The sequence below is a fragment of the Leptosomus discolor genome, chromosome 23, assembly GCF_034619465.1.
Source record: "Leptosomus discolor isolate bLepDis1 chromosome 23, bLepDis1.hap2, whole genome shotgun sequence".
NCBI lineage: Eukaryota > Metazoa > Chordata > Aves > Leptosomiformes > Leptosomidae > Leptosomus > Leptosomus discolor.
Genome location: NC_141413.1, coordinates 3437904 through 3452914, shown reverse-complemented (window position 1 = coordinate 3452914; position 15011 = coordinate 3437904). Strand labels below are relative to the sequence as shown.

Here is a 15011-nt window from a genome sequence, read left to right as displayed (position 1 = left end):
AAGGAATCTAGCTCATCTCCTCCGAGCCAGGCAAAAAGCGAGGCTTGTTGTCATTATCTCTATTTAAGTGCTCGGGAAGCGCTCAGATCCATGGGCCCCTGTTGTGCCTGTAAGTACATCAGAGAGGTGGAGACCGCAAAGGAAGATGCTCCCACCTACCCCATCACCCATTCCTGCTCCACGGACACTTTTTTGGAGCTCCATACAAGGAAACCTTAAGCTCGCCCGAGTGAAAATGTGCCATAGCAACAGCCTGAATCCAAAAAAGTGTCATAAGGAAGATTTTGAGCAGCATTAGAGCCGGGTGCGCTCTGAGCCCAGGGACCAAACGGGGGAGATTTTTAATCTCGCCTTGGCAGGCACAGGCCAAAAACCTGATAATTTTTTAAAAAGATGGAGCTGTATGGTGAACGTAGGGGAAACGCTTCTCTTTTGCAGGGACCTGTCAACAGCGCGTCCGAAGTCCATCGAGCTTTAAAATGGCTCTGACACCATCCTGCTTTGGCCCATGATCCAGCCTCTGCTGCTCTTCCCCGAGGCTGGAAGAGATTTAAAGAGTTCCTTTAAAATGAAAAGTCGGCTGCCAAGAGGCGCCCCGAGAGGGGTGTATGAACCAAACGCCAGGAGATGCCTGGCAAGGAGCAGGCAAGTCCAACATCTGAAGAATCGATTGCCCTGAGAAGGCAGCACAAGCAGAAACCCAGGGACAGGCAAAGCCGTGCCACAGGCAACTGCGTGGGTAGGAGCTGCCCCAAAAATCGCCCCCACTGACAGGCAGGGGCTCTTTCGCAGCGACGGCACCGTCTTGAGCGGAGGAACGGTCCCGTCCCAGCTCCTCCGAGCACCTCCAAGGCCCCTGCGTCTCTGGGTGGCAAAGGACGGGGTAAACAAAGCCTGAGGCTCTTCTTTTTGGCAAGGACACAACTCCCCCAGCACGAAGGGCACTTCCCTGGGCAGGGAGAGGCACCGTGATCACAACATGATGCAGAGGGATGGAACATCCGTCTGGATGTCCCCGAATCCTTCCAAGAAACAGCCTGGGTTTGTTTCAGAGACCTACTGGGAGAGATGCATCTCCTGGTCCCCCTGCTGTCCCCATGGCAGCCGTTTGCTCCCTCACCCCTCCGGTCCGGGTTGCTGCTGCCAATTACACTCTTTTGGCATGATCAGGAGCTGTGTAGGCTGGAGCCGGTGAATAAACCCAAGCGTGCTCATTTCAGCCGCCCTGGAAGCAGTGGAGAACAGGAGGTGGGGGAGCGCCGACTTCCCAAATGGAAAAATACAGGATCAGCCATGTGGAGGACTCAGGAAAAGACAGGAGAGTTCCAACTTCTGGGTCCACGCTCCTCTCGAGCCCCTTGCCAGGAGGGAATAGAAGTGGTGAAAGAAAAATGACCTGAGCCAAGGAGGGAGGTGAGGCCTCCCTGCCCACGCAGGCATCCAGGGAGAGGGTCTGGCAGCTCAGCCTGCGCCCCAGCCCCAGCTCCCTTCCACCCAGAGCAGGCCGGGTCTCCCATGCCCTGCGCCTGCTCCGCTTCCCCAGTGCCAGAGGAGCCGTTCCAGCAGCCGGTGCTTGCAGGAGACACTCCCAGCCAGAGGGAGCGAGCGGGGAAGGAGCGTCCGTCCGTCCGTCCATCCGTCCCCAGCCGGGCTCAGAAACCCACATGAGTGTGTGCAGGTGGTGGAAGCGGAGAGAAAAAGCGCAGAGTGGCACACGGTGCCAGGGAACCCCCGCTGGGCCCTGGAGCAACAGGACACTGCAGTCGCAACAGGAGCGCAGCCAGGCTGGGACCGTCCGTCCCCGCCCGCCGCCCGCCCAGCACCGGAGAGAGAAAGGCACAATCACATCCTGCTCCTTCAGCAAGAGGGACAAGGAGCCTTCTCTAACCACAGCTTCCCGGGGAAGCTGGGCGCTCCAAGGGAAAGGGAAATGCTGAAAGACACGCCGATAACACCACTTTACCTGTTTGCCTTTGACGATGTGCTTGGGCACGGGCACTTTAATCTCCAGGTCGCTGTAGTCTTGGGACCAGGCGTAATTCTCTCGCACAGCTCCGTTGTAGCTGTCGGGGTTTGTCTGGAACTGCTCCTGTCTCCTGTGGGGGGGGGGGGAGAAAGGGGTGACATGCTGAGTGTCGGACAGATCGGAGCCTGGAGGGAGCAGGAAGCCTGAGAGCAGGGCACAAGAAGCAGAAAGGGAGGGCAGAGCCTCTGCTCGGCCACCCTGCAAACATCCCTGGCGCTTCAGGCTGATGCTCAGCCTCTCCCTCGCTGCTGGCCCTGTCTAGGAAGGGAGAAGGTTCAGGTCAGCAGCCCTGGGACCCCACAGCCACTCCGCCCATTGCGGGTGACCCACAGACCCCTCACCGCAGTGTGCTGCAACACAAGCCGGGCTGTTAATGGGACAACTGGTGAGACACACGATAATTTGGCTGCCCAAAACGTGCGGAGCTGGCCCCTGGCCGGCTGAGGGTGCCTTCCAGGCTAACTCCGCTCAAGTACGGAGCCCCCCTTCCCGTCCACCTCCCTGCTGCATCCACTGTGCCCATCGCAGCTGGAGCAGGGGACACTGTCACATGCTGGAGGGGGTGCGCTGTCTTCTGAGCCACTGCCGTGGCTGCAGAGGTGGTGGCCCATCGCTGCGACCTGGGTTCACCATGGAAAAGCAGAGCTCGTCCTCCTCCTGATTTTAGCATGTTCGGGAAAACCACCAGCTGTCGTGACCAGGGCGGTGGCTGACGCGGAGGTGACGGAGCTGCAGAGCGGGATGCCTGAAGAGCCAGCGCGGCGTGGCACTGGAAAGGGACAGGCGGACCATGAAGCCACACTTTCAGCAAGACGCTGCCACTTCCAGCTGCGGATTCTCAGGAGAAGGATGAGGAGGCGGTTGCGGGGTAGGATGGGGTTTATCAGAGCGATAAACAATAATCAATACACCGTTTCCAGCCAAGAAAGGAGATTTCCATGACACCCATGTCCCTTTAAACTGCTGGCAGGCTGGGGATCTATTCCATCGAAACCTCCCGGAGAGGGCTTTCAAATAAAATAAAATCTTTTCTAAAGATAGCTGCGGTGCTAACAAAAGGCAGAGTTATTTTAAAATGTTTTGATACGCACCTAGTCTTCAATCTGGAGCTGTATAAACACGGGGCTGCGGTGAGTTACGTAAGGGGGGGGCTGGGGACGAGTGGCCCCAGGGGGCAGCCGGCCCCGGGGAACCGGGTCTCCCTGCGCCCCGCTCTCTTCCCGACACCCCCACACCGAGGGGCCCTCGCCAGCACCGGGCGGGGGTGGCTTCCAGCAGTGCGGCGCCCTGAGGATTATGTAAGATCCATCGATTTTAATTAAATTAGGCTCTAAGACAGTCAGAGGGCGTTGGCGAAGGGGCTGTGTGTACATCATCCCCCCCCCCCCCCCCCCCCCCCGCCCTTTTTTTTCTTTTTCTTGCTGGTTCACGGGGGTTTTACCTGCCCTGTTCCAACCCCCCGCGCCCCGGGGTGGTCCCGCTCTGGCTCCCCCAGCAGCACTGGGGGGGCTGGCAGCAGCTGCAGGCTCCCACCCTCCGGCCGGTGATTCTGGGGGGGCACCGCATCCCTTTTTTTTTTCGGGCATCTTGGCCTCGCTTGGCGGTCGCCCATTGGGTGCCCATTGCCATGGAAACGGGGTTGGCATGGCAGCGCCGAAATGGCGCTGGCGCGGGTTGGCTCCAGCTGTCGGTTTCCCAACCGCCCCCGGACGGTGGGAGTCGAAGAGGCTGGAGGGCAAATGGGGGGGGGGGGGGGGAACAACAGTGGGGGCAACCGGGGTCTGCAAGGCCTCGCTCTCACCCCGTGGGACGTGAAGGCGTTGAAACGAGGTGACGCATCTCCGAGCATCATGTTGGGTGTCCCCAGGCCCTCGCCTCGAGCCAGCCCGACGGTGGCACCTGGCCCCACTCTTGGGGCACGACGGTCACAGGGACCAGCCTGCACAAGCCCCAGGCAGAGAGAAGGGACGTTTCTCTCCTGGGTGAGGATCTGAGTGCTGCCTAGGGCAGCTTGGCTGGTTAAGTGCCCTTTCAGGACGCGTTCCCCCGCAGCGGGGTCTGCACAGGCACGGCACGGGTCCACGAGGCTCCTGCCCTCTGCCCCAACACCCTCGGGCTGCAGCAAGCAGTAAAGTGGCTGCACGGTGAACCGGAGCACAAACCTGACCGGGTTTTAAAACCAGCTGTTTTTTTTTTCCTCTAAGCTGTTTCCTTCTAAGCCGTGTGGGCCCCTTTCTGCTCCTCCATGACCTTCAGGGGCAGCTGCTTGGGGGGGGGGTGTTTCGACATCCCACAGTCCTGCCTGCAGCATCCTTCGGTTTGACTGCACCCTCCTTCCATGAAAAGCCCCCCTTTCAGGCTCAGTGGCTGTAAGCTGCCACAAAGCCACCGAGGCTGTCCCTGTTGTGTCTCTTCCTCGGGAGGAAAGTGCTGGGGCTGAGCAGACCCTGGCCAGGCACCTCCTGGATGTTTTAGCCCTTCCAAGAGCTCGCCGAGCATGATTACACTGTCCCGTGAGGGCATGAGTGGCTTCACAGCAGCCCCAGGAGATGTCAGTGTTAACTGGGTTACTTCCACAGGGAAACTGAGGCAGGGCTCTCTCTGCAATGGCTGTCAAACTTCTCTTTGCATGGCATCGCTACTGAACAAGCGAAAGCAGTCTTCCTCCCAGCACTGACCGGCTCTGTCCTCGCTCTCTCTGTGCCATAACTAGAGCAGCGCGCCAGGTGATGGAGGGACGTGTCACAGCCATCTCTGCCTCCACACGCAGCCTGCCGGGACGAGCTCTGCCCCCTCTGCCTCATCCTCCCAGCCCTCCTGGGCCGGCTGGGTGACATATGCCCCAGCCAAACCATCCCCGTGCTCAGCTGGCTTCAGCAGGGAGAAGTTTCCCCTCATGCCTAATCCTCCCTCCAGCCGTGGCTGCTCATCTGGGGGTGCAGGGACCGGTGCCATCGCTTCTCCGCTCCTATCCGTTCCCCAACAGGCAGCCCGAACCCCTCCAGCCCTTCCCACAAGTCACCGCCACAGGTCTCTGCTCCAGTTCTGCTCCTGACGTTCAAAATCCTTAGATTTTGGGGTCTTTTGGGGGGACTCACGAAGGCTTCGGTAAATTCCCCTGCAAGTTTTAGCTGCCTGCTCTTGAGCAAACGAGGATTCGGGATGACGAACGCAGGCCTCAGCCTTGTTAGGCGCCTCTGACAAACGGCTGACAGCTCTACCATCTCCTGGAGCAACTCTTCCTCTCCTGGAGGTTTTCCAGCCAGATCCTCGCCTGGTCCAACTGTGCTTAGCACACGCCACCCTTCACGCCGGCGGCACTCAAGAAATTGGACCCAGCTCGCTGGTTGGGAGGCAGCTTCCCTCGCCGTCCGCAGGAGATGGCCCCAGCTCACAGTGAGCTGGGCCGAGCCATGCCACCACGCTGGAGGCGGCTTTCCCGGCCAAACCTGTCCCTCGTGTCGCTTCCACAGCACCACCGTGCAGCGGGTGAGAGAATTTCCTGCACGAACACCATCGCCAGGAGACGGCCCCAGCCCCAGCCCCACTAGGGGAAGATCGAGGCCGGATCCAGAGCGCAGTGCGGGTTGGATGGGGATCCTCCCGGCAGCGTGGCGACAGCGCAGCCGCTGCCGGTGCGATGGTCCGCTCGCCGGGATGCCGAACGGCCCGCTGGGCTGGGGCAGGTGGTGGCAGGGCTGAGGAGAGGGAGGGTGAAAAAGCATCAGCTTTTAAAACCAAGGGTTTGGCACCGCGTGCACTCGGCTGCCGGGTGGTGGGGATGGTGTGGGTGGGTCTGTGTGTTCTGTCTTGTTCTATTTTTTGCTCGCAATGTGTCATTTTGGGGGAGGTGAAACCTTTAACAATGCACCGTCGAGAAGCAGCCGATCTGTTTTCCACTCCTAGGAGCTGCACCGCACGGCTGCGCTGTCACCAGCACCGGAGCCGCTCCCCTCACACGGGGTGAGACCCCCCACGGCAGCGAGAGGGGGCCAGGACCCGAGGAGAGGTGCCGATGCCACCAGGAGGTGCTGACCGAGCGAGGCGGGCTGAGGCAGAGCTGGCCCTGGCGTGCAGGCTGGATGCCTGAGGGTCAAGCCGCACGCTGGGCCCCAGATACAGACTTCTGGGCATTTCTTATTCCGGGACTTTCAGCTCTGTGAGTTGGCGCTGCACGATGAGCCGCGTGACGCAGAAACGGTGACAGAGCGATTCTCTCCTCTGCGGACACTCAGCTGAACACATTCCCGTCCTCAGAGAGCACCAGCTCCAGCACCAGCTCCATAAGAGCAGCGCCGGACACAAACCAAGAGCGGGAACCAAAGGCCGAAGGATCTGGTGTCATGTTTTATACGTGGAGAAGTAGGGCAACTCACCGAGTTCCTCCTTACTGAGGATTTTGGGTGCAAGAACACAGAAGTTGAGGAATAGACCCAGCAGCACGGGAGCAGCCGTCCTTCAGCCCGATGCTGCAGGCTCAGGGGGGAGCAGAGGTGGGCAAGTGTCATGGGAAGGAGTTAATATGGGCCTAATCCTGATGGACTTTTTTTTTCTCCATAAAAAGAAGAAAAGAAAAAAATCCCAAGGATTTCCAGAGCTACTTAAGGAAACCAATCCTCTTAGCCTGGAACATCGCAGTTTTCCGACCCAGGATCCCTGCCCTCTCGGGAAGCAGGCGGATGGAAGTCCAGGATACCTGTGTTTCATGGAGTCAGGCATGCCAACCCGACGGCTCAGCAGCCACAGGACCAGGGGCACCTGCCTCAGCCGGCACTGCCTCTTGGGCTGCGCAGATCGCTGAGCTCAGGGGGGCTCCTGCACCTTCCCGGCACCGCCGCTGCCGAGGGCCGGCACAGCAGATACCCTCCAGTCACTTGGCATTCACAGAAAGCTTCCTCCGGGGCCGGCACTGCTGTTTGCTCTTAGTTAAGGTGAATTATTCAGGCAGCTTTAAGGAAAACGTGTCAAGCCAGTTAAGTGATGCAGATGTGGAGGTGGGCGGAGAAGAGAAACAACCATGACAGCTGAAGCTGGGCAAGCGAGCCTGGCCGAGGCTGAAGAGGATGATGTGAGGAGAAAGCTGGGCTGGCACTGCGAAGCAACCAACCAAGCATACGCAGAAATGGAGACCTAGACCCGCTCCCTTCTGTGAAGCTGCTCCTGAAGGAGGTATTTATCACAGTCCTACCCTACCTGCGCTCTGCCACCAACAATGCATCCCATCAGGTCCCACAAGCACATCCCAATGGTGAAATTAAGCCTCCCCCCCCCTCCACGAGAACCCTCCTCTGTTCAGAGTGAGGAGAACAGAGAGGAACAGTGTTGTACTGAGTCACCCTGCCAGCAAACAGCAGAGAAAAAACACCCCAGCTTTGTATTTTAACCACTGTCAGAGGCCCCGTGCAATGCATGAAACCTTCTTCTGAGCTCGAGAGGTTGCCAAGAATGGAAAGATCTCATTAAGTAATAATGAAGTTCCGAGCAAGTAGGAAAAGAGCAAATCGGGCACAACGTGTCCGCGTGCCTAACCCAAATAAGCATGCAGCGAGCAGGGCCTTCCAGGGAGCTGCACCGCACGCCGTCAATCCAGCCAGCGCTTCCTGCAATGATCAGACGTTCGGATCAAGGCTCTTGCTCCATGACAGCAGCCTAGAGCGAGCGGCGTCCATCAACATAATGAATCCCCCGTCCCCAGCACGGTGATGATGACCCAGGGAGGCCCCGGCACATTCAGGAAGAGAAGCTGCTGCTGACACGCAAGCACCCGGGGCAGGCTGCTGCAGGACACCCGGCGCGGCAGCGGGGCTGCAGCCGAGGGCTCTTCCCCTGACTCGGTTGGAAACACCTACCCTGGGCTGGGTTTCTCCGAGCCAGATCCCTCTGCCACAGCTCCGAGCGCCAGCGCCGGCAGGACCCGAGCTGTGGTGGAAAAGGGGCCCTACCTCTCGCACGCCGCAGCCCCACCGTCTCCACCTCGCCCAAGGCGGCTGCGTCCAGACCCTCCTCTAGCTCATGGTTGGCACTGCTTGGCTTCTTGCTGGGCTTCCAGCGAGGAGGACAACACAGAGGAGGACGAGAGGAGCGCTGGCAGTCTGTCCCCCCACAACCGCTGCAATACGCTCAGCTCTGTGCCATGGGTAGCACGGGGCTGCTGGGAACGAGCGCCACGTCGGCAGCCATCACCCTCCTGCCCTGGCGACGGTCAGGTCACCCACCTCCTGCTCCCACCATGAGACCCCTGGCAGACCCCAGGCCTTCACACGATCACAAATCCCCCCTCCCTCCTGGGGATGCACCCTGGACCCCACCTGCATCCAGCCTTCCCAGCGCTAACGGGGCTGCACGCAGCCCACCGGGGTGGAAACCCTCGTGGGAGAAGCAGGGCGAGGGCCGGCCGAGCCGGGCAGGCAGCGGGCAGAGGGCAGAGCTCTCACTACATAAAGGCCACGTTCGCCCGACGCCCCCAACGTGTGCACCAGAATACAGATTTCCAGAGCTCCTGGTTGCCAGCCCGCTGCCTGACAGCATGGCCAGATGAAATCTCAAAGCCACCTCGAGCCACGGGAAGGTCTGTGCACCCTGAACAGCTTCTGTCAAGCCCCAGCTCAAGCTGGACTACAGCCAGAGGGAAAATCCCCCAGCTTTTAAGATGAATTTGAAGAGGGTCAAACACATCCTCTGCTCCTCGGGGTCCCAACGCGGGTGTTGGAGCAGCCGAGCAACAGGTAGAGAAGCCAAAAGTTTAACTTTCGCGGCAAGCTGCATTTCCAAAGCTGCAGAGATTGCGTGCGTGGAAAATACCAGGTTTGTGCTCCTTCTGCAAGCAAGCCAGCAATGACACTCCCCTCCCCGCCTCCAGATTTAACATCTTTTGGCATCAAAACATCAGGACCGTTGCACTTCATCTCTCCTGGTTTTGCCCGAGAAGCTCCGAGGCAGAAGAAGCGCCTACTGTGGGGCTCTCGGCACCTTTGCTGAGCTCCTGGAGGCACCCAGCGCTTCACAAAGGCTCCTTTTGTGCAGAACACTTCAGCTAATTAGGTCTCCGGCAAAGCGTTAAGCAAGCTGAATACCAAACCCTTCCCTCTTACAGCTCGATTCACACTCCCAGTCAACAAGCCTCGGGATCCGCTCCCATCCACTCGGCCGCTCTCTGGATGTCAGGGAGCTCCAGCCTGGGGGGGTGTCTTGGGGCCCTCCCAACCCTCAGCGTTTCTTCTAGTCCAGGTGTGTTTGGGTTGCTGGGGGAGAACACCCCAAATCCAGTTTCGGAAGGTCTCCTTCACCCCCAACGTGGACAGAAGTTCATCAGCGGTTCCTCAACGGCCCACTACCCCGGCCTTGGGGCTCCCAAGGAGACACCTCCAAGGCTTCAATGCACAGTCTTGGTGGTCCTGCCCTCAAAAAAAGCCTGAAAAATGGAAGCCAACGCCTTCTCTCTCACTCCCCAAAACTCAGGCATGCCCCGGCCAGGCCATGCAGCCCAGGCTCCAGCCTGTGGTGTCCACCGTCAGCCCTACAGGAAGGTCTCCTCCTCTTCAGGAAGCCTCAGAGCTTTGACTCATCACCAGGATGGGACCAACGACCAAACACAAAGCGCATCGAGACACTCGCTCCCTGTATCACATCGTATTATCAAGCCCGGACGATGCTGTGGGGAGAAGGGGACAAGGCTGCCCTGTACGAGGTGCCCACCGCAGCACCCGCACAAGCTGACGCCTTTCCTGCCCGACCCAGCAGCCAAACAGCGAATCCACCCCACCCGCAGCAGCTGGAGTCCCACCAGTCCCACCACATGGCTGGAAGACGCTCTGCCCCTCTCCCTGCCAGGCCTGATGGGTGACAGGCTTGCTCTTTTCCAAGCTCCTGCTCTTCGGGGGAGCTTTTAGCCTTCCCTTTCTGTTTCTGAGTTATTTACGGAGCCGTTCGACAGAGCCAACTTACTGACATTAGGCAAGTTTAAATGCCACCGCCAGCTCGCAGGAGAGCTTCGGAGCGTCGGCACCAGAGGGCTAGATTTCGCTGCTGCTGGGATATTTAGGTCAAGGACAGCAGGACACGTTACTGTTCGGATAAGTCCCCTAGGATCTTTATTGTCTGCACAGAGCTTATACAACCTTGGGCTTCAGAGGTCTCCTCCGAGTGACCTACGCACAGCCAAACTGGGCTGGGTTCAGTTATAGTCCCCCTGGAAAAAGGGGGTAAGGCCAAAGAAATCCAACAGGATTGGATTGTGGGAGCACAGGATGAGGTGGCCTCTCAGACCCCCACACCACCAAGGTGACCTGGCCCAAGCTCTCCCGACACCTGATGGCACAACGGGGCCGTGCCAGACCCGCTCGCTAGCGGTAGTTTTCCACGTTAGGCCACTTCTTCTGGTGAACAACACGATATTAAAACAAGCAAACAGATATTGAAATAAGAATCAGGTACATGCTGTCCCTCGGCCTCCAGCCCTGGGATTTTCTGCTTGTTAAGAGAAAAATTTATAGGTTTTAATTTAGTTATTTTTGGTCCTGGGACCTAATTTTGGAGCTCAGTACCTTGGTAGGGCAACCAAAGCCCTAAGCGATTCAGAGCGTGACAGGGGAGCTGACACTCCGCTGCTGATCTCAGCAACCCAACCAGACGAGGCCGATTCCCCGTGAAAGCACTGGAAAACTGGGCCCCAAATGATTCCTCATCAGCTGCAAAAGCCTCGTTACAGTCGAGGGCTGCACCAGGCAGAGGCCTGGGGGATCTCATCCTCGGCTCGAGTGTTTCAGCCCTTTGAAAAGATGCTTCCCGAGCAGCTGAGTTTCCACCGCTATGGGAAGAGGGGTTACGTATCGAAGTAATTCCCCCAGCAGGAAGCCACAGCCTCTCTCCGCTGCGAGAAGAAAGACTCTGCTTGGCCACCTGGCAGGGAGGACTTCACTTAAAGAGAAGTTTCTCCACTTCCCTCCGTATAACCTGGACACATCCCTCCTAGAAACCAAACACAACAGCACCACAAGGCCAGCGCTGCAGCTCCCGGGGGCGAAACAGCCTTTGTGTTGCGTGACGAGCCGAGGACACGCTGCCTTTCCTCTCTTGGGCCCGTCAGAGGAAGGAGGTCTGGCCAACGCGGGGCTTTTTGAGCAGCGAGGCTTTCATGAAGCTCACGTTCCCAGCCAGCACGGGCTGCAGCTCCCACCTGGAAAGCTGGTCGTTCAGCGTTGGGGGAGCGCTGGGAGTGGAGGAAAAGGGTTTGGGTGATGCCAGCTGACTCGGGGGGGACCACACGACTGGAAGAGGGTTTCCTGGCCCCAGCGGGACAGTCCAGGAGCAAAGAAACGGGGTAGAAAGTGAAGAACCTTGATGGGTTCACACATATGTAGAGCACAGGGACAGCCCTCGCTGCCCCAGCACTGGCAAGGAGCAACGGGGCATCGTGCAGGACCAGGAGCGTGAGGATGCTTAAGTGAGAAACGACCGAGCAAAGGAGGACTCTTCAGTCAAAAAACAGGCTGAAAGGGGGAAACCGACAGGAAAAGCCCACATGGGGTGGTGAAGAGAAATGGGGAAAAGCTTGCTGCCTTTCCACCTGCACAGAGCCAAAAGCCGCGCACGGCGATGCCGCACAGCGGAGGATGTGCTGCTGGGTGGAGGACCTGCTGCAGGACGCTGCTGCAGAGACTCGGGCCATGCGAGGGCTGAAATTCAGAGCCAAAAGGGAAAACAGAAAAAAAATATCCCCCAAGACACATGAAATACCAACTGCTTGCTCTGGCTCAGAGAGCCGCTGAGCCGCAATTTGCCGGCGGCAGGGGAAAACCACGGAGGAAGTATCACTGCACGCTCGTTCTGTTCTTCTCCTCTTCCCCAAGCGTCTGCTGCCGGTGGGGACAGGATACGGGGCCAGATGGAGCTCGGCTGCACCAGGTCAGCCCGTTCTCCGGAGGTCTGTCTGGCTCCTGCTCGTGACGGGCCTCGGCCGCGCTGGGGGAATTCCCCTCGCGCAGCCCCGGGCGCCTCGTGGCACCTCTGCGCAGGTCACACACGCGAAAGGAATCAGAACCAGGACAGACTCTCCCTTAAATATGGATCAGGATCAGCTCCATCTTTCTGGGTCAGGCTGGAAGAACAGCACGGACTCTGCGGTGAGCTCACCAGGAAAGCCCACAGGGACATCAGGGAAGGAAACCAGTTTAACTGGCTTCTGGTCTGGATGGTCCTGGACAGAGCCTGCTGAACAGGAGCACCCGTGGGCTCCCCTCCCTTCCCCTGCTTGTTCTCCTGGAAAAGGCTCAAGAGGAGAAAGCTTGGGACACCGCTGCCTCCGAGTCAAACAAAACTGGCCACAAAGCCAGCAGCATGCAGCCATACCTCCTCTCCACAGCCCTGCTCCTCCACTGAGGGTGACCAGCAGTGAAATTCTCCTCCGTGGCACCCCGAGGAGAACGAAGCCATGCCAGAAAGCCCATCCTACAAGCACCTCACAAGGAAAAAAAAAAAAAAAAATCCATCTGGGCTTCCGGCAAAGCTGAGCCGTTGCTAAGTCGAATTAGGTTCAAACAGGAGCCTCATGGAAATTTCCCAGAGTGCTGCTGTGTCATCTCGGGGGTGCTCCCCAGCGTGCCCCGCAAAGGGTTAACCCCAGGCCGCACGGGCTCCAGGAATGGAAGCGCGGCTCTTGGGAGAGAAGAGCTGGAGCATCAGAGAAGTCAGCTCACCAGATTAACACATTTCAGTTCAATTTTGTCCTGCCTTTCGCTAGGGACAGCGGAAAGCGCACAAGGGATTTTTGTAGGTCACTGCCGAGCCCCGCCACCCACTTAGCGGGCCGGCCGAGCAGCGAGCGGCCGGGCGGCCCCGCGGCAGAGCCCACCTGGACCAGGGTGGTCAGGGCCCTGCTGCCAGGACGGGGCGCAGGCAAGGCTGCTGCCTGTTCGTCCCCTTCCTTGGCACAACCGCGCTGCGTGCACGGGGCCACACAGAAAACCTGCAGGGTCTCCTTCAAGGCCCAACCAAGGCAGCGGGGGAGCTGCCAACAGGCCCTTTCTCACCACAGACCCATCCTCCGGCCTCGTCTTCGCTCTCCACGCTGAAGGAGGGGAACAGTCGGATCACGAAGGCCTCAGGGTTTCATTCTGCTCCGGTTCAGCAGCACAAGTCACTGGGCTGGCTCCCCCAGCAGCAGCCACCAACTGTCCCAGGGATGAGGTGCTGCTCGTCCCCCTCAGCCCACCTGGTGCTCACCGGTGCTCCGCGTCCCCAGGTCCCGCTTTGAGCCCCGGGAACACTGCACACCCAGCCTGGGGCGTGTTGGTGCCCTGGCTCCGTGTCAGCCCGCTCCGACTTGAGCTGTGGCCCTATGCAGGCAGCAGGGACCAGCCGCTGCCCCAACTCCCTGGGGGGAGGCAGGAGCCAGGCTGGAGTCACCTGGGGGGAACCGTCACCTTTTGGGGGAAACCTTCAACATCTGTCCACCCTCAAAGATCCTTCTCTGAGGGACTTCACCTGCCTGACGATGAAACGCCCTGCTGCTCTTTCCAGTGGGTCATTCTCCGAAGGTCCAAGATGGTGTTGACCCATGTGCCAGGAGCTCTAACGGAGCACCCCAAAGAGCCCAGAGCTGCCCCATACTGAGCTCACCCAGCCGGAGCACCCAAGAGGGACTCAAAGGCTGGATGGAGAAATACATGAAGGTGGGACCTTCACCATCATGCACAGGCTTCCACAGCTGTGGCTACGAACCTGTCACCACCTCCAGCCCGCACACGGAGTAACCCCTGGGATGGGGCTCACGGGATGGGGGGAGGAGAGCGTTCCCCCCTGGTTCATACTCAGGGAAAGAAAGGAGCAGAGGGAAGCCAGGAACCAGAGTCAGAAAGCAGAAGCCGAGCGCCCGGGCCGGGCTGCGCAGTGGCACACGTGGGCTGCCGGGCTCTATTTTAAATGCTGTGTGGCAAATATATGCAGGATGAAATCCAAGATGGGGGAAGGGGAGGGTGCTGGGCGGTGGAGGTGTTCAAAATTAGGAGCTGAGCTCAGGCGCGGATGGCTTCTGGGAGCAGATGGGGGAAGAGCCGGGGCCCGCGCGAGCTGTGCAGCTGCAGCACCGGCCCTGGCTGCGCGCTCCCGGGACGAACAGCCCCGCGGTGCGGGGGCACAAGGGGAGCACGATCCCCTCGGCCCTGCCGGCGAGGTGGGGAGAGCGCACGAGCCATGATGGCCGGGGAAGGACACCCAGGGAAGCTGCAAGCGGGGCTGAGGAACCGCCTTCTTCAGCGGCACAAAGGAGACCTCTGGTCCCCCTTGGCGCAGCTCCTGGCACACGGGTCACCCCAAAGACACCTCAGTCCTCAGCGCGTTTACGGGGCAGCCTTCCTAGCGAAAAGGAACCGCATCACCTGCCTTTCAGAGGCGGGGCAGGCGAGGGACTCCAGGAGACCTGGCCAAGCCCCAGGCACAGCAAGGAAGCGAGCCCTGCCACCCTCCTCGCCCGCAGGCAAGCCTCCGCACCCGCAAAGCCGGCTTAATTCTCCTCTCCCCTTCCGGATCGACCCCGAAAAAGCAGCTACCATCTCACTGTGCTTCGCAAGATGCTCACGAACAGCGCCCCAGCAGCCGGGCGCGCAGCGAGGCTCTGATGGGAGCTGGCAGATCTGGGATGGTACCTGCCCTACATTTAGGGAGCAGTCAGGTTGACAGAATGAGCGAGTTTTTATATAGATTTCGGTGGCAGCGGTTTTCTTCACCGGCGGTGGGGCGGGGGTGGGGGGAAAGGAAGGGAGATGGAAAATATTTTCATTTGAAGCTCTGCTCTGCGTTCTTGCCGCCGGAGTTGCACATTATTCATGCGCCCCTCGTAAGCAGGCTGGTGGCTCTGGGTTTTGCCGAGAAGGGGCTGTGCAGAATTAAACAGCTGGTTAAATTATTAATAGTCTGTCGGGGGGTGCCCAGGACACCCGCTCCTGGTCCCCACTGCCTTTCGGGGGGGGCTCCAGTGCCCCCCAGAGGC

The 15011-nt window shown here is 59.3% G+C and overlaps 1 protein-coding gene across 2 annotated transcripts in view; it reads right to left on the bottom strand.

Annotated features, from left to right (window-relative positions):
- NUDCD3 (NudC domain containing 3) overlaps nucleotides 1-15011 on the bottom strand; it is a 30979-nt gene that overhangs the window by 10450 nt on the left and 5518 nt on the right. The window contains exons 3-4 of one of the 2 annotated variants that reach the window (XM_086477127.1): nucleotides 7789-7800; nucleotides 1964-2093 (exon numbers count right to left, since the gene is read on the bottom strand). In XM_086477127.1, the coding sequence (XP_086333253.1) occupies nucleotides 1964-2093; nucleotides 7789-7800 (142 nt within the window). Of the gene's footprint in view, nucleotides 1-1963; nucleotides 2097-7788; nucleotides 7801-15011 lie in introns of both variants that reach the window. The other variant, XM_086477126.1, reaches the window with a different exon arrangement.